Source organism: Siphateles boraxobius, unplaced genomic scaffold, assembly GCF_051911475.1.
Source record: "Siphateles boraxobius isolate OS27281-9 unplaced genomic scaffold, OSU_SipBor_1 12, whole genome shotgun sequence".
NCBI classification, from domain to species: Eukaryota; Metazoa; Chordata; class Actinopteri; order Cypriniformes; family Leuciscidae; genus Siphateles; species Siphateles boraxobius.
Window position 1 is genome coordinate 23,282,325 of NW_027508722.1, and position 26,561 is coordinate 23,308,885.

Here is a 26,561-nt window from a genome sequence, read left to right on the forward strand (position 1 = left end):
GTTCCCATTTTTAAATTCAGATTTCTTTAAGAAACTTTAAAACAGCAGCTGTTTGTATGTTCCAGTTGCTTTGAGTAAATACCATTATTTCATGAATTCAGTTGATTACGAAACAGTGGGTAATTAAAAAATCTCTCCTGGTCTATATTAATAAATGTGCAATAAATCTGAAACCGAAGTAATCAGTTCATTATCACAAGGTTTATTTTCTTTATTTTTTTTACAAAACGACTGGAATCAGAAAACAAAAAGAACATGCATGGCTGTGGCACTGAATACTGTAACATTCAGCAGTTAATAGATGTCCCTCATGGCCATGTTGGCCCGCTGACCAGACATTGTCACGCTGTAGCAGTACAGCAAGTCAGTCAGCCACTGCTCTCGAGTCTCTCCACTATAGAAATGCTGCAAAAACAAACAGTAAAGAGAGTGTCGGCAGTTTGAGTTTAAGCGTTCAAATTTTTTATATGTAAGCATTTTAAGTTTGATCCTTTGAAGCAAAATTAAAACAGAAGAATGCAATATAAGCATTACACATTACATATTTTGATGTACCATACCGTTAAGTCCTGTATGATGATTTGCAGTAAACTGGCGTTAGCCATCATGTGGTTGCGTAATTGAGTATGCTGAAGAAGTAATGACAGGATCTGTGCCAACAGGGGGAGCTCTTCCTCACACAGGTCGCACACACGTAAAGACTGCAGGACCAATCGCAGGAGCCTCGGTACCGCACTCAACGCAGCAAAACATGCCTCCCACACGGCATCCCTGAAGGAGATAAACATGTTTTGACAACATTTTTAGTTTTCGTTTTGAGCGTTAGGAGCGATTGGACCAACCATTTCTTTGAAGTCAGCATAAAGCGGAAGTTTGCGATAGTCTTTTCATCCATATTGTGACTATATGTGAAAAAAGGTGGCAAAAATGTTAATATATTAATAATTGGTTTTAAATATATAATTATATATTTATTATTATTTAGAATAATTGTAATTAATATTTCTTATACATTACAGACACAAATTAATAGACACTTGTATACTATTTCTGAATAAATTGATTGCTGATAAAAACTTTTCAGAAAATTTTAGTCGCATCAAAACAACCAACTATTTTCAAATGTTTTTTATTTTTTTTATTTTGCGGTCTTCATGAGACTGCCCTTTTTGGACTTTCCCCAGTCCTGTTTTCCAAATTCTCTTTGCTGTATTATCCAATAGTCTTCTTTGTGGTGTATAAATGTTACTCTATGCAAATATTGTGTGTGTGTGGGTGCGAACATGTTAGCGAGCACACCTCTTGCGGGCACTCTGCTCCAGTTGTAGCAGCAGATTGAGCATGCTCAGGCAACAGTCAGACAGGAAGTGGAGGAGTGTGTCACTGGGCAGGAAGTTGACATCCAGTAACCGGGGAACACACCTTAAAATCGCTGCACACACACAGTCTGGCACCACGACGAGTCCACACTACAAAGAGATGGAGAGAGTCTCACCACAAACGGTATCTCACTCCACTGCCCACACGCATACAAAACATTCAGTAGAAAAACACATTCACTCACCAGGTTCTTAGTGATGGCGTTCTGTATTACATCAAAACACTGTGCACGAGATCCGAGGGTGTCCAGGCAGTGACACACCACCTACAAACACAGTGAAGAAATGTTTATGAACGGAGCACCTCCAAATTCTGTGTAAACGTGCAGTGCTACATACATGTGGTTCAAAAATATGCAGCTGACACATCTTAAAGATGGCTGTGATGCTGCTTTTGTTCTGTGTACATGAAATGCGGCCTTAATGTCAGCATGAAACTGACATTCTCTTCTCTGTTGTGATGTATATCCAAGAGAAGCATGAGGCAATAAAGGGCAGGACTGGATTTTGTTTATCGAGATATGATTGGATCGTAGAAAGTGGGCATTACAAACTAAACGGGCACATTTGTAAATAATGATGTGCATGGATAAATCATTTATAAACACTCCAACATTACATAAAAAAAAAAGAATTGCTAATTTTGATTCAATGGTACCTTTAAACTTTGCATTTGACAAAGTATATATTTTATAATTAGTATATTTCTAATTAGTATATATCTTATTAACATTTTTAATTTAAAAACATACTCAAAATTAAAAACATAAAAAAGAAATCTGAAATTATAATATACAGAGTATACATTTGATTAAGAATAAAAATATTAAGTTCATTCATAAAATATATAATTTCATCATAAATAGAAATGCAAAATTATAATTGTAAAATATATATTAAATTAGGAAGAAAATATGAAATATACTGTCATGAGGGGAAAAAAATAATAAAAAATATGTGTGTTAAAAGTAACATTTAATTTATCGTTTCTTTATACATCTGCCTTTAGTGTAAAAACAGTAAAGTTGATAGAACTCAAACTAGGCTAAAAGATTAAATGAAGATAAACAGATTTTAGAAACGTCTTAAGAAGAGAGTCATTTCACAGACTGAAAGCTGAGAGGCAGGTGACACTTTCTCTCTCAGTCTACAGAGAACCCTTGAATTATACATCAAAACATCTGACACATACAAACGGTTTAGGTCGGACAAAAATAACTCCCCAGGCCCAGACAAAAGAGAAGTCTGCAGAGAACAAAGAATCCTATAGCACCACACACACACACACACACACACACAAATATACAGTGACAGGCTCAAAGGGTTGGACCTCGCCACTACGGTCGGTCTGTTGTAATGGAAGTTGACACTGGACAGATTAGCGACACCCTGCCACTCTCTGAACTGATATTTCATGAGCACAAACAATAAATAAGTGTGTGAGTGTATGTGTGTGAGAAATCTAATAGTGCTAATAGCATTAGGGCAGATTAGATTAAACAGATGAAGGCGGAGCAGAATGTCATTCAGAGCAGGTTATTATCAGACATTAATCAGGCTAACAGTGTTAAGAACACATTACGCATGCTTTAGATTAGAGATGCCTGATTGGCAATAAAGGAATGGACCCCCAGCACCCATGTGCTCTCGCTCTCTCACACACACACCACTCAAACTTAATTTGATGCTAATTGCCAAGCTATATATCTGAGAAACAGTAAGTGAGAATTTTCTTTAAGAGTGTGATGTGAAATCCCAATAGGATTAGAAGCACACTTTTTTTTTAGCACATTTTGTTTTAGCACATCAAGATATTCCAGCAGAGCTGTAAAAAAAAGGTCTAAAATGATTTTCATAATAATAAATAATACTGAATTAGATTAAAAATTTAATATAAAACTTTATAAAATGACAGTTAATTATAACTTTTTTTTATGTTTTTGAAAGAAGCTCACCAAGGCTGTATCTATTTGATTAAAAATACAGTAAAACAGTAATATCATGAAATATTATATTTTAAAAATACCTTTATTTTAATATATTTTAAAATTTTATTTATTTTTTATGAATTTTCAGCAGCCATAACTTTAGTCTTTTGGGGTAGGAGATATATGTATATATCTACACACACCCACCTGACACGTATGTATGTGTGTTTAATCAAAATAAATAAATAAAGGCACATTAAATTGAACAAAAGTGACAATAAAGACATTTATAATGTTACAAAAGATTTCTATTTCAAATAAATGATACATTCTTTTAAACTTTCTCTTCATCGAAGAATCCTGAAAAAATTTAAATTTACACAAAAAATTAAGCAGCACAATTGAATAATAAGAACCATTGTTAATAATTAAGAACCAATAAAAACAATAATTGAGCTCCAAATCAGCATATAAGAATGATTTCTGAAGGATCATGTGACACTGAAGACGGGAGTAATGATGCTCAAAATTCAGCTTTGTCATCACAGAAATAAAACTTCTTTTAAATTGTAATATTATTTCCCCATATTATTGTTTTTACTAATATTTTTAATCAAATAAATACAGTCTTAAAGCTTGCATTAATTTTCCGTGAAAACTTTACTCCTTTGGCCGTGAGAGTGAGCACGGCAAGTGCCGAAGATGTCTTTTGACGATCAAGTGGACTTTGTTTTCAAGCGCTCACGTAACTCGCATATGGACTGTTGTACACAAACCGTCCATGCAGACACAAAAATTGGGCATCACGCGGATTGTGTGCACGGACTTCCGGGAACCCTCCTAATGACAAAAATGACATCACGTGGAAAGTGAACAGCTGAAGTATTTTGTCAACATAAGTCTTCTTTCAAATTATAATTTTTTTTTATTAAAAATAATCAATAAGTATCTAATGGTTTAAAAATATCTTTATTTAATATATTTTTTTCCCACAAGGTTGAGAAAGCAATTAACTTGTAGCAAAATGCTACATGTGTTTTTGTAAGGCAATTTCTTTACTGTTAAAAAATAATTTGTAATTAAGCGCAAGTTAAGTGATTGAGCTGAGAGAAAGCATGTCCTGTGCTTGTGTACGCGAGGAGGGAATCAGGCTCTTTTCCTCATTAAGGCCCATTATTCTCCATCAGCCTCACCTGCTGGCATCATCTCCCCGTCACTCCTCATTACCGTATAAACGGAGATGCCAGCCGTCCCTCTACACCTATACTGTCTGATTGACTTGGACACAAAAAATGAAAGTCCAGAGAAAATTGCATAGAGGAATTAGCTGTGTGTGTGCAGTAAAAAGAGGGGGGCAGTGAAAGTCAGACCCTGGCCTGAGGGAGTGGTTTTGTTGGGTTTTAATTTCCGTGTAAAATGTCAGGTGGTGATGGTGTCCGCTGGCTGGCATTAGCATTTGCTTTAGCCAGGAGCGCTCTGATAACTAGCCCTTATTGAAATATGGAGACACCTACACCGGTGCGAAGCGATAAACCTTCCCTCTGCTCAACGAACTGGCCATCTCCAGGGGGAGACTAAAACACACTTGGCCCAAGTGGCCCTGCACTGATTCAAGTGAACACCTGTTTCTTGGTAGAAGTAGAAAATTGCACCAGGTTAGCTTGAAAAAAGACGACGCGATTAAGGTGAATAGCATGACCTGGTTCATATCTCTTACATGATGTGCAAAACACTTGGTTTATAAACCAAGACTTTTTAAGTGCACTTTTTTTTAGTGAGCACAGGACAATACTGTTACTGGTTCCTGTTAATGTATATATCATTTTCACGTGTGCATGAAAAAGTTTCAGATTTTTTTTGTGCAAAAATATTGTTTTACAAGAATTTTTATTTTATTTTGAAGCTACTTGTGTACGCACAAAAGTTGCAGTTTTTTTCCTGCAAATATCACATTAGGGCCTCTGTGCTATTAGATCTGTCAATGTAATGCATTCATTTAGTGTGATTAATTATGAAAAAACAATACATTGATATTAATGCAATTTACTTTGCCCCTGACCTGTATATAAATTACATATTCAAGGAAGTTACACGTTTTTGCAACAATTTAACAAATGGAATTGCTTTGAGAAGCACTTTCAACATTGAAAAAAAAAAAAAAAATAGGCAAAAAAAAAACCAATAGCACATGAAATAATGTGCGGGGGGGGGGGGTTCAATATATTGACTTCTGAAGGCACTTTTTTATCATGTTTATTCAACTACTTTTCCTTTCACAATAATGTGATGTCTTTGAATTATATATTTTAATTTTCATCTAAATTTTCATGGGGACTTCTTAGAAAACATTCACATATTATTGTTATTACTTATATGCTGTGTATAAAAAAATTAAGCACTGGACAGAAAAAATATTTAATGCTGAAAATGCTGTCCCAGGCAAACATGTGTAATGCAAATACAGTCAACAGACTGCAGACAGACGAGTGGATTGACACCAGAACCACCACATGACTGAAACAAGCCAGACTAGATGAGAGGAGAGGGGCGCTCACAGGGGACAGAGTGGATGACAACAGGATTAGAAACATATGCCAGCGATTGACAGCAGAAAAACTGACATAACACGCATGCTGGAGCAGCTGAAAGAGGAGAAAGGAACTGGCAGATAAAAGAGAGAGAGAGAATCACCTCCACCACATCCCAATGATGTAGAAACTGCTCCAGGGTGGTAGCGAACACACTGAGGGGCGAGAGTGTGGAAGAGGGCAACAGGCCGTCTTCATCTGTGTCCTGCAGGGCCCGCAACATCTCGGAGGAGAAACCTGAAGCACAGGATCATGGGAACGCCGCTTTATCAATATCAACCATGTTGTCGGTACTAGTATCGAATGTGATGTATGATCTGTGTGTGTATACAAGTGTGTGCGCACCTGTTAGTGTGGTGAAAAAGAAACTGAGGTAATCTACATCCTTCACTGGCACATCCTGTGAACTGCTCGACCAGCCACTCAGAGGAGACCTGCAGGGAAGCACACACGCATTACTGTGCAGTGGTCCGGCACTGATCCGTTCTCCCATTACACATCTCACACTGTACCTGTGTGTGTGCGTTCGTGTGGTGAGAATGTCAGTCTAAAAATACTGGCCATCTGAGATCCTTCATTTCCTTTGAAATCAACCTCCCACCACAAACTCACTCACTCAGCAAATGAGAACGCTCACGGTATTAAGGAAACGCTGGGGTCATCCTCACAATATGGCAGACATCACTTACTGTTCTTTCAGAAGATTCCTGAAGCACAGGATCATGTTGATAATTTAACCATTAAAGAAAAAAAAATTTGTAGGAATGAATGCTATATCAAGATTTTAGTTTTTTGTAAAGTTCATACTTCTTTTTTTATCGAGTAAAGCCTTTTTTGCTCTTTAATCTTAAATGATTTTTATGAAGTAAATGTAAGATAAACATTTACTGGACTGAAGCAACTTGAGTTTCCTTGATTATTCATATACCTTTTATTCATGTCTTCTATGAGTGCGTTCAAGGTTTTAGCGAAAACTTTATGGCAAGTTCTTTTAGAAGAGACCATTTTACGGTATAGTCATGCTTTTCTGAGAAGGAAATCAGAAAGAACCAGTGTGTGCACGCGTGTGTGTTAAAGCTATTCAGGGACAATCCACGCAGTCTTATGATTCTCCCTTATTGATGTGGATCAGCCTAAAGGCTAATAAAGTGAATGGATATCTGATCTTTTACTTGTTTGATTTAATTTCTCTTGTGATTGTGGAATGAGCATGTGCTGGACTTCCTTAATGCATACTGATTGGCATATTTCCCATTAAACCATTAGTAAAAAGGGGCTGGAGTCAGGACAAACAAACACATACAGAGAGCTGCACCTAGAAAAAAAGTGCTATTATTTACTGTCTTTCTGTGTGCCAGCCACACACACACACACACACACACACACACACACACACACACACACACACACACACACACACACACACACACACACACACACACACACACAAACACACACACACACACACAAACACACACACACACACACACACACACACACACACACACACACACACACACACACACACACAAACACACACACACGCACGCACGGATATTATAACACCACACACTCTGTTGCTAAACTATTAGCCATTCTTGTCTAAGTTTAGCAACACTTTCTGAACCCCATGGCCACCATTCAAAACTCAACAAGAGTTAGCTTAATTTCACTGTGATCAAAGCCAAATTGTTGCGAAGGACAAAATGTTCGGTTCATGTTGTTCTGAGGATTGGCTCTCTTAACAGCATGTCACGCAGTTCTGCCATGAACAGGAGCAGCCTTAAGTGATGCTTGGCTTATCACGGAGGAATCCTGTCATGGGTCCAGATTTTTTCAAATGTGCAGTCAGTGTGAATTCACTTGCCGTAGCATTTGTTTTGGAATTTCGGTGCGACTCTTAGCAGGGACCTTGACGATTGTTACACGTCTTATCTAAAGAGTAATACTGCCCTCTGTAGGTCTCCGAGCAGACTTAGCCTAGTGTTGTTGTTATGAGTAAACGGAGAGCCCAGAGGAAAGGCAGTGTATCCAAGACACATTCACACAGGGACTCCAAGTTACACAGTCAGTGTGTTCTCAAACATTGCTCCCTTTAGGATTTAAGGGGAAACTACAAATAAAAGAGTAGCTTTAGGCTAGTGACTAAAAGAAACACAGTGGGGACACAGCATGTCACAAAGATACACACACAAATGTACTTGCACACAGCCTAAGGCCCTCAGCATGCAGAGGAACTCACAAAGGAATATTCTGTCAATCATACATGACTAGTTTACACTTGTAAGCTTATCAGATAAGTCCTCTTATAAGACTTTCCCCATTTGTTTTTTTCTAAATAAGAACATATGAAATTATAAAAATGTGATAAACCTTTATAAAGATGTGTATTTTGTATATGAGGTGCACCGTTTTATTATTATTTGTTTACTATTATAGTACTTATTCATATTTTGAATTAGCTTTTATTTTTATATTGTCATTTTAGTTCAAGTTTTAGTCATTTTGTTGTAGTATTAGTTTTCTATTTTAAATATTTTTTATTTAGCTGTAGTTTATTTTATAATGGATTTATATTAGCAATTCAGCATTTCAATAGGCTCCCAAGGAAACCTTTCTAAATTTCACATGTTTTTCATATAATATTTTACTGTATTTCAGCTTTATTTTTATTAGCAAAATTGATTTTGAATCATTTTGGTTTTAGTTAACAATAACAACACTAATGAGATGACAATATCTAAGTACCGTCCGTTGTTTTTATTACAGCATATCATTAATTACATTGATGAAAGCACTGATGGTTTAAGTTAATGATGCAGCAATTGTGAATAAAGCAACAGGATGATTTTGTATTTTTGTAATTGTAAGATTTTGTAAACTAGATGTATATATATTTTTTTTATCTTTATTTCATTCAAATCAATTACTTGTTTGTTTGTGTTAAGAGTAATCAACAATAAAACTACTCAAAATGCCCATCCCTGCTCCTTTCCTGAAGACATTCTCACTAAACAAAATTTCTGAAACCCCTTTTTAATGTGAGTGTATTATTTATGTTAATACAACTTGCCGAAAACTGTGCAAAATACTAATACAAGCTCCAAATACTGGTTTCACAGACAGGGCTTAGATTAAGCCAGGATCAGGCCTTAGTTAAATTAAGTTAAATTAATAGCTTTTATAAACGTGCCTTAAAAAACATGACTGGTGTGCATCTTGAGACAAAACAATGACACTGACATTATTTTAAGATATGTCAGTGCAAGTTGCTTTCAATTAAAAAAAGACCACAAACATGCATTTAAGTCTGGGACTAGCCTTAAGCCTTGACTGTAAAACCGGGGGTAAGTATTGTATATACCAAAGACAACGATAACTCTGAATATACTGAACTTACTGCAGTATGACCTCTGCTTCACTGCTCAGTGACTCGTGGCTCCGTTCCGCCGCATTACGGCCAATCACGGTTAATGACTAATGGTCACGGCCAATCAGAGTTAAGTGGGAGAATTGGCCATCCTCTTATCTTGCCGCAGAGTGCTTGGCTGTCTCTGATTGGTTAAATTGTTTGATTCTATTAGCAGTGAAAACTCTGAGGCTGCTGTCTCCTCTTGGCAGTCATAGAAAACAGAGTCACATTCTAAACATATCAGTCAGATGCAGACAGATACTCCCTCCAGGGCTGAGCTGCACATGCATAACCGGTCTTGGTCAAATCCACACTAATGCACTTATTTCCCCATTTTATCAAGTATTATGTGTTACACTTTATTTCAATGTTACACTTTAGACATTCTATTAACTATAAATACTTTGCAACTACATGTCAGCTACCAGTCATTCGAGTATTAGTAAACTGTTAGGTTAGGGTTAGGTGTTAGGGTTCGGGTTAGCAGAATAAGTTGACAGTTATGTTCTCCCGAAACACATAACTACAGAGCGTTTATATCACACACAGAACCAGAGACGCCACAACTCTAATGCTCTCCCTCACTACCGCCCATGCTGATATGTCACAACCCTCATACCTCAGGTGTATGGTGCGTATTAGTGTTGTGGCGAGGCTAGCCGACACTCTCCCAGTGTTGCAGACCTGGCTGAGACATGCCAGAAGCTCTGCGGGAAACACTGGCAGGAAATGGAGAATCTGAACCAGCCTCTTCTGGGACTCCACAGGCAACACAACCACACAGCCGCCCTGTGGATCTGTGACATGAACACATACATATGTATTTCACAGATTAGCATTAACTGAGAAACATTAATACAATAGATATGCTCTGCATGGAAAAGTTTTAAAAAAAATACATACAATAATTAAAAAAACATTTATGAAATCAAATTGTAGTAATACATTGAAATTACTGCTATTTTAGAACTGCTTTAGAAATTCCTGGCCCAAGGCGAATTACCCTTCAGACTGATTATTCATTCTGATTGTGAAACTTAATGGGAAAAGAAAGAGCTCCACCTAGTGACACATTTATCTAAATGCTAACAGTGAACAGTGAAGGAAAGAATGCAAGTGAGAAGAGAGGGAGAAAAAAGTAAGAGAAAAAGAGTTTTGTCCTGTCAGTGATCACAGATAGACAGACATTATTAGCTGCTGACGCACACTGCTAATGTCATGAGTGCTAACGCACACAAAGAGAGTGCTGTGCTCCCGAAACACATAACTACAGAGTGCTTATATCACACACAGAACCAAAGACGCCACCACTCTAATGCTCTCCCTCACTACCACCCAATCCCTTACACAAGACTCTCTCATGCACACACACACTATAGACCGTATGCACCAGAGAAACAAGCGCACATCCATCTTTAGAATGTTGTGTTTGAACTTCCATTTTGCGGCAACACTCTAGTGAGAGCGTTCAGCGTTGTACAAGACGCGCTTTACCAAAACAGCAAAATGACGGACAGTAGCTGCACTCCGTTCAAGCCTGCACCACCCACCAGGGACGTCGTTAGGCCTATTTTAGAGGAGCTGAAGCTACCCCAACATGTTCCTAAGCCCCCCTAAATGATAATAAGAACAACAATAAGTCTCCGGGAGTCTCCCACATATTGATAGCGGCTGCCTGATGTCCGCAAACTAGTTCAAATCTCCCGAAATCTAGAGCCCGCGAGCTCCAAACCGCGTAGCGCGCGCACGACAGAGAGGAAGAGTCCTTGCGTGTGTGTGCAAATGTGCGCGCATGTGCTTCACGAAGCGCATTTTTTTATGAGAATGCACATTTTGTGTTTCTGTTTACATTTCTTTTATAACTTGAATGTATAGGAAGAAAGAAATATACTTTCTATTACAGTCACATGCACTTTAGAGGTGTTAATAAAGCACGTACATGTAGCCTACAATATTGTACAGTTTGTTCTGCTAAATAAACCATGACAGGAAACGTCCTGGGGTCAATTTATTCTTAAAAATTGGTACTACTGCACACATTATTTAAAAATATACTCAGGTACTTAATTACTTGTGTATTTACTAATTATTGAATCAATATCGAAGCTAATAAATCAATATCGAATCGGAATCGAATCGAAGCCTCAAGAATCTAAATCGAATCGAATTGTGAAATTCCTAGCAATACCCAGCCCTAGTAGACCGGGAAGATTTTAAAACGAGCGGTTCATTAATTAACCTCACTAGATCTTACCTTCATGCTGTGACACAGAACAAAACTACTCGGTTACTCAGAGTATTGCATAGCTATACGCAGTGGGGAAACTCCTTTTCCTCGATTTACTGAAGCCTTTATGTAAAGCGCATTTGCAGCTGCACAGCTAGAACATGAGCGTCTGGCTCGCTCATAGGCTGCGCTGCGGCAACTGCACATCCAATGGCACGGGCGCCTCTGACGTGCGACCAATGAGATCACTCTGCATCATACACGTCAGAGCCCACCAAGGGGGCGTGACCTCAGTCTATAATAGTCCCAGAATTCGCCATTATAGCAGGTTTAATGACTGAAGGGATAACTTGCCATGTTACTATAGTGCGGCTGGCTACGCAATACTCGTTTCCTAACTCAGGGAACTGAGGTTACGTGAGTAACCGAGTAGTTCCCTTTCGAACGGTCACTTCGTATTGCGTGCAGTGGGGACGCCATGCAAAGCGCCGCACTGAGTAATGGCGCTTTTCCACTGCATGGTACGGTACGGTACGGTTCGGTACAGCACGCTTTGGCTCTTTTCTACTGCATGGTACGGTACGGCACGGCTCACTTGTGGCACTTTTCCACTGCATGGTACGGTACGGTACGGCTCGCTTCGGCTCGCTTTAAATGGTACCACCTCTGTTGAGATTCCAAGCGTACCGTACCGATACTAAAATTTGACGTGGAAGCACTGTAGATCACTGATTGGTCAGACAGACAGAATCGTCACTACCAGCGCCATTGTATTTGCGAGACATCGAACCCGCTGGATTTAAATAGCCAGTAACAGCCACCGCTGTAGCACCTGTTTTAAAACTACTTGCATGACGAAAAAAAACTTCCAAAAAAGAAATGGCTGAATCGTGGTCAGTGGACGAGAAGCGCAGACGTTCCTCTTGTTGGTTGCCGAGGAGCGGATAAACTATAACGATCAGTCATAATCCCACCCACTTTGAAGCGGTACTGACTGCAGTGGAAAAGCAACCGAGCTAAAGCAGACCGAGCCGTGCCGCGCCGAGCCAAGTCGTACCACGCAGTGGAAAAGCGAAGCGAGCCGAACCGTGCCGAGCCGAACCGTACTGAGCCGTACAGACACCGTCAGATCTAAAATAGTACACATCAGTTAGAAATAACCCAACATACTACACCAATGAACCCAGACACTGTCGGGGTTATTAGTATATGAACATATAACCAGTCTAAAGTGGGTTTATATATGAAATTATAACCGGCCAAAGCGGGTTTTATATATGTATGGAATATAAACGGCAAAGCGGGTTTTATATATATCATATAACCGGCCAAAAGTGGGTTTTATATATGTCATATAACCGGCCAAAAGCGTGGTTTATATATATTTGTCAATATAACCGGCAACAGCGGGTTTATGCATGAAATACAACCGGCCAGCAGCGGGTTTTATATATATATGTGAATGAGATTGTGCACAGTAATATATGACAAGACCGGCCACCGACGGGTCTTAATCATACCGAAAGCACCTTCATCTGCAGGGAAGGCACTTCCATATTATAGAAACTTATAAATGTGGAAGGCGAGGACCAGCCAGCCGCATCACAAATATCATTAATGGGAATGCCAGATGACCAAGCCCATGACGAGGCCATACCTCTGGTCGTATGGGCCTTGATACCTATAGGGCAAATTTGACCCGCTGCGGTATAAGCCATAGAAATAGCATCCGCTATCCAACTAGACAGTCTTTGCTTAGTGACTGGATCCCCCTTGGATCTACCACCAAAGCAGACAAAAAGCTGTTCTGATTGTCTAAAAGACGCAGAACGCTCCAGATGGATTCTCAGTGCTCTGAAAGGGCAGAGAAGATTAACCTCTCCATCCTCTGCAGAAGGAGGGAGGGCTCATAATGTCACTGCCTGTGCTCGGAACGGTGTTGAGAGCACTTTAGAATGTAACCATGTCTGGGCTTGAGGATGACTCTGGAGTCATCTGGACCCAACTCCAAACATGCAGGGCTCACAGAGAGCGCCTGCAGATCTCCCACTCGCTTGATAGATGCCAACGCCATAAGGAGAGCGGTCTTCAGCGAGAGGGGTTTTGGATCAACCGATTGGAGCGGTTCGAAAGGCGGACCTTTCAGATCCCCCAGGACCGCGGAGAGATCCCAAGGCGGCACAGACGGAGGTCTGGAGGGGTTCATTCTCCTCGCACCTTTCAGGAATCTTACGACCAGGTCGTTTCTTCCCAGTGACTAGCCAGCCGTCAGAACATGATGTGCTGCTATGGCTGCCACATACACTTTGAGCGTGGACGGGGAGCGACCCGCGTCCAGCAGCTCCTGTAAGAATGAGAACACCACAGATATCTCACATGACTCTGGGTCAGCCTGATTTTTCGAGCACCAGCTGGAAAAACCTGACCATTTTGAAGCATACAGGCGCCGAGTAGACGGGGCCCTGGCTTCAGATATAGTGCTTAAAACCTTCTCAGGAAGGTCCTTGGGTACCCATTTAGGGTCACCTTCCATATCAGACTGACCGTCTGTGGGTTCAGGGACCACTCACCGAGGGGAGAGTTGCCCCGTGAAAGCATATCCGCGCCCACATTCTGGACGCCCGGGATATTCGCTGCTCTCAGAGAGCTCAGGTTAGTTTGTGCCCATAAGAGGAGGTCTCTCGCCATCGCATGCAGGTTTCCTGACCTGATGCCCCCCTGGCGATTTATGTAGGCCACCACTGACGTATTGTCTGTGCGGACTAAGACGTGGTGACCTCTGAGGTCCGACAGAAATGCTTTCAGGGCCAACCCAACTGCTTTCATCTCCAGACAGTTGATATGTAAGCTCTGCTCCTTGCTCGACCAGAGGCCAGATGCAGGCATGCCCTTGTGCAGCGCTCCCCAACCCAGGTTGGACGTATCTGTAAGAACCACTTTCCTTATGGAAATTGTTCACATTGTCACCCCCTCGAGGTACCAGTTCTGAGCCCGCCAGGGAATCAGGGTTCTTAAACAACCGTGATTCACCATAACGCGCAAGCTGCCTGACTGGCATGCATGAGTTGGGACACGGCGTTTCAGCCAATGCTGCAGCGGGCGCATGCGCAGTAATCCCATGCGGAGTACTGGCGATGCTGCTGCCATGAGACCAAGCAGTTTCTGAAATTTCTTCAGTGGCGCGCGCTCGCGCGCTCTGAAAGTGCCTGCAAGCGCTCGCACCGAGAGCGCGCGCTTTGGTGTGAGCCGCGCTGTCATAGCTCTCGAGTCTAAAACTGTGCCCAGAAAGATCACGCTCTGGCTGGTGGTTAGTTTGCTTTTTGAAACATTGATTATGAAACCCAGGCATTTTAGATGTCCGAGAATCAAATCCCTGTGAGCTAATAGCTCGATTCTCGACTGTGCCAGCACCAGCCAGTCGTCGAGATAATTTAACACGCTGATGTCTCAGAGGAGAAAGCGCTGCATCCACACACTTCGTGAATGTACGGGGTGCCAACGATAGACCGAAACGGCATAACGGTGTATTGATAAGCCTGGCCCTTGAAGGCGAATCTCAAGAATGGCCTGTGACGAGGATTTATTTGAATGTGAAAGTAAGCATCTTTCAGATCCATTGTGACAAACCAATCCCCCAGGCACACTTGTGCGAGGATATGTTTGATAGTTAACATTTTGAACGGCTGTCTCATGAGAGCTTTGTTCAAATGTCTCAAATCTAGAATGGGTCTGAGACCGCTGTCTTTTTTCGGAATCAGAAAATAGCGGCTGTAAAAACCCATATGTTTCAGCGCGGGGGGGACTAATTCTATTGCCCCTTTTGCTAACAGATTCTGTACTTCGCTGCGAAGCACGTGACCCACGTTGCATCTCATCGAAGTCTCGATAACCGCCTGAAATTTCGGGGGTCTGCAAGCGAATTGGAGCAAGTAACCACGCTTTATAGTGTTTATGACCCAACTCGACATATCGGGGATAGCTTGTCAGGCTAGAACCCGCGTGGCTAAGGCTTCACACACTGATTGGGGCTGGTCGCCTAACGTAGGGGGACCTGATATCCTCACATTTTGATTTGTGCACACATTGAGTATTGGACTGACTGTACAAGCATTTGCGTGTGGGGAAGTCAGTGTTACAACGGGGGAGGGGCCGCCTGATGAAGGGGGACGTGAACCCATGTGCTGTGCTTGTGAAACTGATAGCTAACATTTTGAACGGCCGTCCATTGAGAGCTTTGTTCAAATGTCTCAGATCTAGAATGTGTCTGAGCCCACCGTCATTTTTCGGAATTAGAAAATAGCGGCTGTAAAAACCTGTATGTTTTAGTGTAGGGGGGAACTAATTCTATCGCCCCTTTTGCTAATGAATTCTGTACTTCGGTGCGAAGCATGTGACCCACGTTGCTTCTCACCGAAGTTTCGAGAACTGCCTGAAACTTTGGGGGTCTGCGAGCGAATTGGAGCGAGTAATCTCGCTTTATAGTGTTTATAACCCAACTCGACACATCAGGATTTCTTGCCAGGCTATAACCCGTGTGGCTAGGGCTTGACACACTGAATGGGGCGGGCCGCCTAACATAGGGGGACCTGATACCCTTATATTGTGATTTTTGCACACATTGAGTGTTTTGCGCGCCATTGGATGTGCAGTTGCCGCAGTGCAGCCTATGAGCGAGCCAGACGCTCATGTTCTAGCTGTGCAGCTGCAAATGCGCTTTACATAAAGGCTTCAGTAAATCGAGGAAAAGGAGTTTCCCCACTGCGTATAGCTACGCAACACGAAGTGACCGTTCGAAAGGGAACGAGCTCAGCGCTGAAAAGGGGTGGGGCTACATAAGGTCTATAGTAGTGAGAGAGTGTGCTAAACAGTTGTTTGTGTGTATAGGCATATATGATTACCATAAAGACCGCAGGCATTTTTCTGAAGACTCTGCAGAAGGTCTTTGTTGCCCCTCGCGGCAGCTGGCTGCACCGTCTCCAGCAGTTGTGCTGAGAGCAGAGGATTCCTGCTGCCCAGCTGAACCAACTGCACCGGCAGTGACGCCAACCAGCGCGCCAGAATCCTGCTCCTGAAAGAGAGTTAGAATTAAGACTCTTCTCATTATCACAAGGTGCATTTCTAGACTTAAACAATAAAAAGATGCTAGGGGGAGTCTTCTGTTAGTTTACTTAAATACAATTCATTTCACAAACAAACCTGAATACATGGAAAATATGGCAACAATTATAGTCTACATTTATGTGATTATCGTTGCTGATGACGTCATTAATGAACAAATAAGCCTGAACCTCGAGCTGACAGCTGAGACTCAAACGCAAGTTACCTTGTGCACAGCTATGGCAAATGACACAGCGCTGCCCACACGACTATAGCTCCAACAAAACAGCTTATTTTTATCAGTTCTTTTGTCTTTGGGTCATTATATTTCTCAAAGATTTCTGCTCGTTCTAAATCAGACACAGATAAAATAGCACAGTAAAGATATTTAAATGCATTCGTGAGAGAGCGATTGCATAGAAACTAAAGATAAGAGGTACTTCATTATAAATTTATTAATTCTTTTGGCAAAATTTCACATTCATAAGTCCAAAACTAGCGCTAAAACCCCTAATTTTGTACTGTTTCTCCACGAAGTTGCACATTATATTATTCTGATTTCTGGTTCCAACAACAAAAAGGCAATTAAAACTGTCAACATATGGTCTTCTTTCTCTTTGTAATGGTCCGTAAGCTTCCCCTGGCAAAATTGTATTGTATTCTTTTTATGTGTTGTATTTTTGTATATTGTTATGTATATGTTGATTACTTATTTGTGATTTGTACCCTTTTCTGAAATTGAAGTTAATAAAAAAAAAAATAAAAAAAAAGAGAGCGATTGCATAGGCCATGATCAGCGACTAGTCGATGTCAAGCTTAAAGCATCATGGCAGAGCATTACAGTCGACTAGTCTGTACAACCCCCTAATAAACAAGTAAAATTTATTATTTTTTTTAAAATACTTATTCCTTTCCCAGCTTAATGTGCAGAGACAATGGCCTGTAACTAGGAGGTGTGGTGGATTTTTTAATAGATAAAGATTAATTATGTTACTAACCATAAAGATCTGAAGTATATTAACATCTCGTGATAAACTTTAACACTTCCTTTTTTTCCTATGTCTGAAGATGACTAAAATTTCCATTCATGATTCTAACAATAAATCTAAATCAATCTTACTTCCTTTTTCTCTAAGATGTAGCCATCAGATGAACTCTAACCTCCTAAACTTTTGACTTAATATAACTTTGGTCAAAGGAAATTGGACTAACCGTTATATTGTGAAATGATTAAAATATTAACCCCTCACAAATGTTTCTGATGATACAGGATATTTTTGCTGATGTTACTAACGAAGGGTAATTAAGGGGGGGGGGGGGGGGGCTTGCTTTGACAATGTTATGTTCTGCTGCGCAGCAGGTTAGTTAACAAAACAAGTTAGGATTAATACGGTTAAACTCGGCTGTAGTAGACTGGAGACTCGCTGGAAGTATAGGGTTAGACGGATGCTGTAGTCGACTGTAGATTTGCTGGAAGTATAGGGTTAGACAGATGCTGTAGTCGACTGAAGACTCGCTGGAAGTATAGAGTTAGACGGATGGTGTAGTCGACTGAAGACTCGCTGGAAGTATAGGGTTAGACGGATGCTGTAGTCGACTGGAGACTCGCTGGAAGTATAAGGTTAGACGGATGCTGTAGTCGACTAAAGACTCGCTGGAAGTATAGGGTTAGACGGATGCTGTAGTCGACTGGAGACTCGCTGGAAGTATAGGGTTAGACGGATGCTGTAGTCGACTGGAGACTCGCTGGAAGTATAAGGTTAGACGGATGCTGTAGTCGACTGAAGACTCGCTGGAAGTATAGGGTTAGACGGATGCTGTAGTCGACTGGAGACTCGCTGGAAGTATAAGGTTAGACGGATGCTGTAGTCGACTGAAGACTCGCTGGAAGTATAGGGTTAGACGGATGCTGTAGTCGACTGGAGACTCGCTGGAAGTATAGGGTTAGACGGATGCTGTAGTCGACTGAAGACTCGCTGGAAGTATAGGGTTAGACGGATGCTGTAGTCGACTGAAGACTTGCTGGAAGTATAGGGTTAGACGGATGCTGTAGTCGACTGAAGACTCGCTGGAAGTATAGGGTTAGACGGATGCTGTAGTCGACTGAAGACTCGCTGGAAGTATAGGGTTAGACGGATGCTGTCGTCGACTGGAGACTCGCTGAAGTGTGGACTAACGCCAATGTATAGGTGCGCTGGAGTATAAGTTATGGTAGGATAATTAGGTTTAGGGAAAAATCTACGACAGCTGATACAGCGTTCAAAAGTTTTGGGTCAGTTTTAAAAATGTTTCCTATGTTTACAAAGTCTGCAGCTATTTGATCAGAAATACAGTAAAAACAGAAATATTTTAATATATTCTGAAATGTCATTTATTCCTGTGATGTCAAAAATGAATTTTCAGCATCATTACTCAAGTCTTCAGGTTCCCATGATTCTTCAGAAACCATTCTAATATGCTGATTTGCTGATCCATACACATTTCTTATTATTATAAATGTTGAAAACAGCTTAATATTTATGTGGAAACCGTGATACATTTTTTTAGGATTCTTTGATGAACGGAAAGCTCAAAAGAACAATTTATTTAAAATAGAAATCTACAACAAATGTCTTTACATTCACTTTTGACCAATTTAATTAATCCTTGCTGAATAAAAGTATTAGTTTTAATAGTGTGTGTGTGTGTGTGTGTGTGTGTGTGTGTGTGTGTGTGTGTGTGTGTGTGTGTGTGTGTGTGTGTGTGTGTGTGTGTGTGTGTGTGTGTGTGTGTGCAGGGCTCGCAAAATCGCTAGCCTGTCGTCCCGGGGCTATTGTGTTTTCCAGTCGGGATACCAAAATGCATAACCGGCCTGCCCGACGGGCTATCTGAAATAGTGTAATCAAATTGCTCCCTTTATTCACATTATTGACTAGTTATTTTAAGGAAAAATATGATCGCGCAAGTTTTTGATCATAGTGATTTAGCCGCAGTGCAATTTTTCATGAATCTCCGTGCCTGTTTTAAGAGAAACACATGATCAGTGGCCTAAGTTTGTTTTAAAAAGTGGGTGGGACAGGTGTGTGTGTGTGGGTATGTTGCTAATACAATGCAAAATCAGATATATGTAACAATTCAAATAACAATGAGAAAAAAAAATAACATTACGATGTCTAGAAATCAATCTGAATAGTAACGTTACATTCGGTTTAAATAGTCTTTTAATGAGATACACTAATATTGTTAGTGAGGAGAATTTTCACGTGAATAAATGCATAGATCAGCAATTTTGCTTGTGTACCCTGGTGGTCTTGTGGTTAAAATGTTAAAAAGGTTCTGGGTTCTAATCGGCACACGCATAGATTTTTTTTTTCTCATCAAAACTGAATATGTTCATCAGTGGTTACAGTCTATATCAAGCAGGGACACGTTTGTGTGCATTTTATTTTGTGATTTCACCGGAATAAATAGAGTCTCCTCAACGGCGATAGAATGAAGCGCACGTCCGAGTGAAGACTGCGCCAGCCACAAGAGAACACTGTATCCATGCAACTGATAGCCGTGGCAACGAGCGCTCAGCTTGAGTTCAAAAACAACACATTTTAGCGCTAAATCATCTCTTATTTAATAGCGAACTAAATGAATCCTCTGCTGGTTAAATGGAGATGTTTTATTTATTTGTATTAGGTAGCCTACATCCGTGCCTCGAAATTTTCACAAAGTGGTGGGGGACAATATCGACCCTGAGAAAAAGTGGTGGGGACATGTCCCACCCATAAATTACACCTATGCACAATAAAAATTAAAGCTCCACTTTGACATGAATGCTTTACTTTGCGTGTCAGTATGGTAAAAAGTGCTACATAAATAAAGGTTACTTGACCATCATATATTCTGCTATAAATAGCATAAAATAATTAGAGCATCATTGACTTGCCTCAAAAAAATCTGGTATTGTTATTATTATTATTTATTGCTACACTTCAATATGTGAATTATTCCTTCAGAAAATGAACACCTTTAGCGTTGTCAGACTTTAAAACAAACGACCTCCACACTTGTTTATATTAGTGTTTTGAAATTGTTTTTGATCGATGTTTTGACTCCTGAACAATTTTCTACATTAAAAATTGTCTTTTTATTTGGGCTAGTAAAATTCATTAAGGGCTACCAAAATCTGAAGAGTTACTACTCTATCGGCTACCAGTGATTTAGAAATTTTGCGAGCCCTGGGGCCGGTTGCATAAACCGCTAAGACTAGTTTTACAAGTTTGACACCAATTTTTTTCTTTAAGACTGTTCATAGCTTTTTTTAAATCAGTTACATAAAAACGTAGATTATTAGCCTAATTTAATACCGAAAAGTAAAACTGACATCCCCTGACTAACTGCTAGTGGGTCACACTAGAACTTAAGACACTGTCTTAACATAATGGCTATGTTTATACAAACGGCCCCTGGTGTGTGTGTCTATATAAAAAAACATTTTACAATTTTTTTCTAAATATATATTTAAATATATATATATATATATATATATATATATAGAAAGGACAAAAATATTGACGCTGGAATAAATGGGCACCTACCTAGCAATATGAGGGTGGTTCTGATGCTCTTGAATGTAGAGCTGACTGAAGAAGCGCAGCAGCAGAGTGCGGACGCTCACACTCAGGTTCCTCTGCTGGTACTGCACAAACACAGCCTGCAGGAGATCATCTGTCACCACTGCAAACACACACACACACACACATTTTATATCCAGCAGACCTTTATTAGAAAATAAAACTTCGTCCTCTATTAAGAAAAGGGTCTCACCTCGGCTGCGCTGGGTGACAATCATTCTCCACACCACCTCCAGTAAGGCTGCCAGGTGCCTTGAGCTCAGCTTGCCCCCACCGGATAACGTCTCCCTAATAAAGACCCTGATTGGTCCGAGCCAGTCAGCATCTTCGACAGCTACGTGATCCTGGCCCCTAAGACTGAGTGTCACCATAACTTGACACAATGTGACGTTTACGGCCAACGGTTCCACGTTACCCCCAGCAACCGCTTCACTTGCTACTTGCAGCCTAATCCTGAAAGCAAAAAAAAAAGAGAGAGATAATAACCTTCATATAGAGCAGTAGTTCTCAACCACTAGGAGGACACAGGGTGATTTCAAATTAAATAGTTATTCTTATTATTAATATTTAAATATATTTAAAATAGAATGCGATAATTATTTAAGTAAAAAGCACAGTTTGTTTTAACATAACATATAATGATGTGCAATAATTTATACACATTAACTGGGTAATCTACTATAATCTAATTGGTTATGCCTTTTTAAAATTATTTTACACCTTTTGTCCAGCTGGCATAACAGGGCTGGGGAGTAGAGGGAGTTAGTGTTATTTGTTTGGTTGGTTGGTAATAAATAAAATATTTAAAATAAAATAAAAATAATAATTTTAAAATGCTTAAAAACATACAAATCAAGTTTTATTTATTATTTGAGTTTTATCAATATAATTATTTTTATTTAATAACTCTTGTTTTCATTGAAGAACATACAGTTCTTGAAACTTCTGGAGTAAAAAAAAAATGAATTGGGGTTCATTCATTTACAATTATTACCATAATGTCTGTTAATAATGCATATGAACTTTTTGGTCACCTCTTTCCATCAGCTTTTTTCTTAAATCTTGCTACTTCCAGCAGGCCGTAGGGGAAGTTTTTCATGAAGTGCTGTTTGAAATCTGTCAGGTATGAGTTCCGGAACCAGGCATCCTGCACGATACAGTGGAAACAGGGTTTATTTGAGCACACCTGGCTGTACAACATCAGTGATGCTGCCACTGCAGTGTAAGTGTATGTACCAGTATGTCCTGTTGGTCTCTCTGTGGGGTGAGTCTTCTCAGTAACTGCAGTATGGTGAGGATCTGGAACATAAGAGCCATGGACTCGGCTGAGAGCAGGTGGCCGCTGTTCATCTGCACGCGCTCTCCACCTGCCGCCTCGACCCAGATCTCCAGCAACAGAGGCACCAGGGTTCCTGCAAAGCCCTGCACCATCTCAGCTGAGCAGAGTTCCTTATTCATTCCAGCCCCTGGCTTAGAGTCAGGCCTAGACAAAACGGACATAAAGACAAAACAATGATCATCATGATATTATATGTAAGAAACGGAATCAACACTATAAAAAACAGTAGCATAGCACGAGTGCACATATTTGTAGAACAAGTAGGTTAAAGAAGGAAATATGCCAAATATGCAAATACACTGACCATGCTTTTTCATTCAATTTACTAGTTAACCTTTCACAAAGTCATGCTAGAGACATTCATAAGAGCGCTAGACAAAGTTCTTATTACTTATCCATAGAGAAATGCTTATTAATAAAAACATTTGCAATAATAAGCATTGTTGCATGAATAATAAACAAACAATTAAAAATTACCAGGCCTATGTATAATAATTTTTATAATTTAATTAAAAAAATTATAATTTAAAAATGTCCATCCCCCCAAAACAGACAAAGTGTAGAATAGCAAAAAGGTTCCAACAAAATACATTGGATGAAAAAAAGAAGGAAAAAAAAGGCTACGTTTAAAGAACAGGAAGATCATTTTCATTTTTGGGTTAATAAAACTATCTTTCTATGAAGGGCCAAAAACAAACTTAATTGAGGGCCGTGGGCAAAAACAACGTTGCGTTATTTCAACTTATAACTTCAAGGAACTATATTAAAATTATAAGCCCGTTACAAAATGTTATTTTGCAATGAAACTTTCAGTACAATGAAAACAAACAATTAGATTGAGTATTATGCAAAAGACTGACATCAGTAAAAAAAAATTGTCTTTGTTGTCTGTGTGTCACTGCCTCAATATCAATATCATGACTGCGCAATTACTCCATTACTGTGCCAGCATCTGAAAAAGGGCATTACATTTTTATTTTTTTTGATAATATTTACTTATATTCTCTAGATTTACAATGCAAAAAAAAGAAGAAGTTAAATTAGAAAACAAAAATGCAATTTACTGCATGGCAGGCCAAATCAAAGGTCATAACGGGTCAAATTTAATTCACTAGTTTGGGCACCTCTGAAATAAACAAAAAACTTTAATGCAATATTCAGTTGGTCAACATGATGAAGGACATTCTGATAATGAAATGATAAAATAGTCAGCAATCATTTAATGTAACAATGAAACACACCTTAGGCCATAAGTGGAGCGTGGGGTGGGCACGGATCCAGAATTTTCAAACACTTGGATCCTGCCCTTTCCAAAGACATGCTCCTGCCAACTCACATCTACAGGTGTCACCGAGCCTTTCTCTCCAGCCCACATTCCAAGGCCAATCCTACTGATCACGTCTTCCTCCAGAGGTCTTTCCTCAACAACTGCCTGCAGAAAATTGGCCAACCTAAAAATGTGTGCATGCACAAATTATTATGGTACAATAAATAATAACATAGCAAACTATATAGAAAATGACAGACTTTCATGTAAATTTTCTTTGGTGCAATACCTGAGCAGCACAGTAAGTCTCCATTGCTGGGCTGTCACAGAGCGATTTGTGCTGATAGTCAGGGAATAGCCCCCTTTCCCAGATTTATCCAGCCCTGTTCCAGCTTTCCGCCTTTGGGAGATGAGCTCCAGAAAATTGGCCAGCAGAACTGTATGTCTCTGAGACAGAAGTCCAGGATAGTGCTCTAGCAGCACATCTAGGACCCGGAGAGCATCTTCCTGGATGGGTTCTGAGATGTGGGTCATGGCACAAGTGAGGTGGGCGCTGAGCAAGGGGAAGAAGGGCGCTATGCGTTCGGCGGAGATGCACTGAGCGAGTAAACGCAGCAGACGAACTGCAGCTGCGCGTACGGAGCCGTCTTTGTCGGTGAAGAGTGCCGCCACCTCGGAGAGCACATTTGACGCATGCTGCTCAACCAGAGTAGGGTGAGCGGAGAGCAACTCCCGCAAACCCACCAGAGCTCCCTGCTTCACGTTACTGTTGAAGTGGTGCAGCTGGGACAACAGATCCTGAGAGAGTGAGACAATGGAAGTGTGATTAGAATAGGTAGAAACGATATGATTTGACATTGATTCTCTTAGCGGGTGATACGGTATTTGCAGATCCCTGAAAACATGCCATAATGCGATAACGCATCAACATATCGATATTACAATTGTATGTGCCTATTTTGCACAATGTAACATTCTTATTAACTCACAAACACAAACAAAACATTAAACTTTAACTGAAATCTTAGGAAGAAGAAAATTCTGTATTCCATTTGGGATCCACCAATACTCCAGTTTTGAAAAAATAATAATAATTTGGTCCATAAAGTGTTAAAAACCATGGTTAAAACGTATCAAATATTTGATGACAGCTCAGTGACACAATGCAGATGTGGCTAACATGAGTGTGTCGAAATAAAGGTGCATCTTGAAAATATATATGTTGCATTTATCATATTGTTAGTCATTTGATCGGCAGCACGTTTGGGTAGCACTGTCGCCTCACAGTAAGAAGATCCCCAGCTGAGGCAGGAGTCCTTTCTGTGTAAAGTTTGCATGTTCTCCCTGTGTCTGCGTAGGTTTCTTCTGGGTGCTCCGTTTCCCCCAAAGACATACAGGTTATGGTAATAGGACTTGCCAAATTTGTTGTGTCAGGAAGGGCATCTGGTGTAAAACCTGTGCCAAATCAAATGTGTGTGTGACGCAGACCCTGCAAATGAGTGTGAATAACACTAGCAAGATGGATGGAATGTTAGTCATTTTTGATCAATGCATCAGTCCATATTTATGTATCGTTACACCTCTATAATTACCACAGAAAGATAAGGGTCAGTGGAAGTTTGAGATTGTGCATTTTACGTACCTTGATGTCGAGATTCCTGTGTGTGGTCGGTCCTGAATTCCCATGCTTCAGCTGCTCTGGTAAATGGATAGTTTTTGATCTGAAGTTGACGTCTGTTGCATTGTCAGCTTTTGGCTTCGTTTGGCCAACCTTTAGCTTATTTTTCTGAAAATCGCCTTGCCTTTTTCTTTTTTTGGTCATTCTTCAGTTGTTAAAGAAAAAAGAACTGTAACAAAAAATATAACAACACTAATAAGGGTTTTGAGCGTCACATACTTGTTTAAATATGATATATTATAAAGGTAATAAGGTTCCATTTCATAGTTCCTTTACATTTAAATTATTCTCCAAATAAAATCATCATAAAAACATTAAACACAGCAAACAAAATGCACAACGGTTGATCTTGACAGTTTGGTCAAGCTCTTCCCATGTATATTGCATTGCATTGCATTGCATTGCACTACAATGTAGTAATGAGATGACAAAACAGAGCGCCACAAGAATCATCATGCAAATGAGTACATATAATATATGATCAGTTAAGTTAATAAGACAATTTACATTAGCAGAAATATGCTATAAGCTATACACGTTTGATATGATAATTACTTTTTAAAAAAGTGTGCATATTAGTGTGGCTATAAACACTACGCAGCCATACAAAATACATTATCGGCGATTAACGCCATTTCAAAAAATAATTTTACTCAGTTTAAATACAAATACCACAACAGAACAACGACTTTAGATAAGTTTATTTTACTGACCACAGATAATCACTCGTGCTGCTATTGAGCCATAAGGGGTCCTTCAGTCGGAGATGATATACTGGCTAAACAGATGCCTGATTAAATTTCACACAACAACTATTTCCTTTGACTATTTACTTAATAAATACATACAATCCAAACACGTACAGTGGGTTTTATTTTAACTTAAATGTATATTTAGATACTGCAATGCACAGTCTCAAATCAAGATAGTACGGCAGTCTTTGTCAGGAGCTGAAAAAAGCTCGCTTCAAAATAAAGGCTTTTGCTTGTGAGTCCAGTTCTCTTCACTTCATGTGTCTCAAAAGTTTGATGTAAGTTAATTT

The 26,561-nt window shown here is 39.9% G+C and overlaps 1 protein-coding gene across 2 annotated transcripts; it reads right to left on the reverse strand.

The window, feature by feature from the left end:
• Window positions 1-182: 182 nt before the first annotated feature.
• On the reverse strand, window positions 183-26,482 carry tex10 (testis expressed 10). Of its 2 annotated transcripts, none has more exons than XM_077213753.1 (16): window positions 26,233-26,482; window positions 25,484-25,688; window positions 24,131-24,639; window positions 23,816-24,025; window positions 22,472-22,718; window positions 22,270-22,382; window positions 21,429-21,688; window positions 21,200-21,338; window positions 16,433-16,602; window positions 9,927-10,104; window positions 6,241-6,329; window positions 5,999-6,132; window positions 1,565-1,645; window positions 1,300-1,469; window positions 561-771; window positions 183-405 (listed from the first exon to the last, which is right to left on the reverse strand). In XM_077213753.1, the coding sequence occupies exons 2-16, from the start codon at window positions 25,661-25,663 to the stop codon at window positions 295-297; spliced, it is 2,802 nt and encodes a 933-aa protein (XP_077069868.1). In that variant the 5' UTR covers window positions 25,664-25,688; window positions 26,233-26,482; the 3' UTR covers window positions 183-294. The 2 variants fall into 2 exon arrangements, with proteins under 2 accessions (XP_077069868.1, XP_077069876.1); XM_077213761.1 differs by lacking the exon at window positions 26,233-26,482 and adding an exon at window positions 25,796-25,814.
• Between the last annotated feature and the right edge of the window lie 79 nt (window positions 26,483-26,561).

What these genes read in the sequence shown, in the direction of transcription:
- tex10 (XM_077213753.1), bottom strand. Translation starts at nt 25,663, where the DNA reads ATGACCAAAAAAAGAAAAAGGCAAGGCGATTTTCAGAAAAATAAGCTA. An exon ending in GAGACCAACAGGACATACTG is followed by an intron (nt 22,383 to 22,471) that starts GTACATACACTT and finishes TGTATCGTGCAG; the next exon opens with GATGCCTGGTTCCGGAACTC. An exon ending in TCATCATACAGGACTTAACG is followed by an intron (nt 406 to 560) that starts GTATGGTACATC and finishes TTGTTTTTGCAG; the next exon opens with CATTTCTATAGTGGAGAGAC.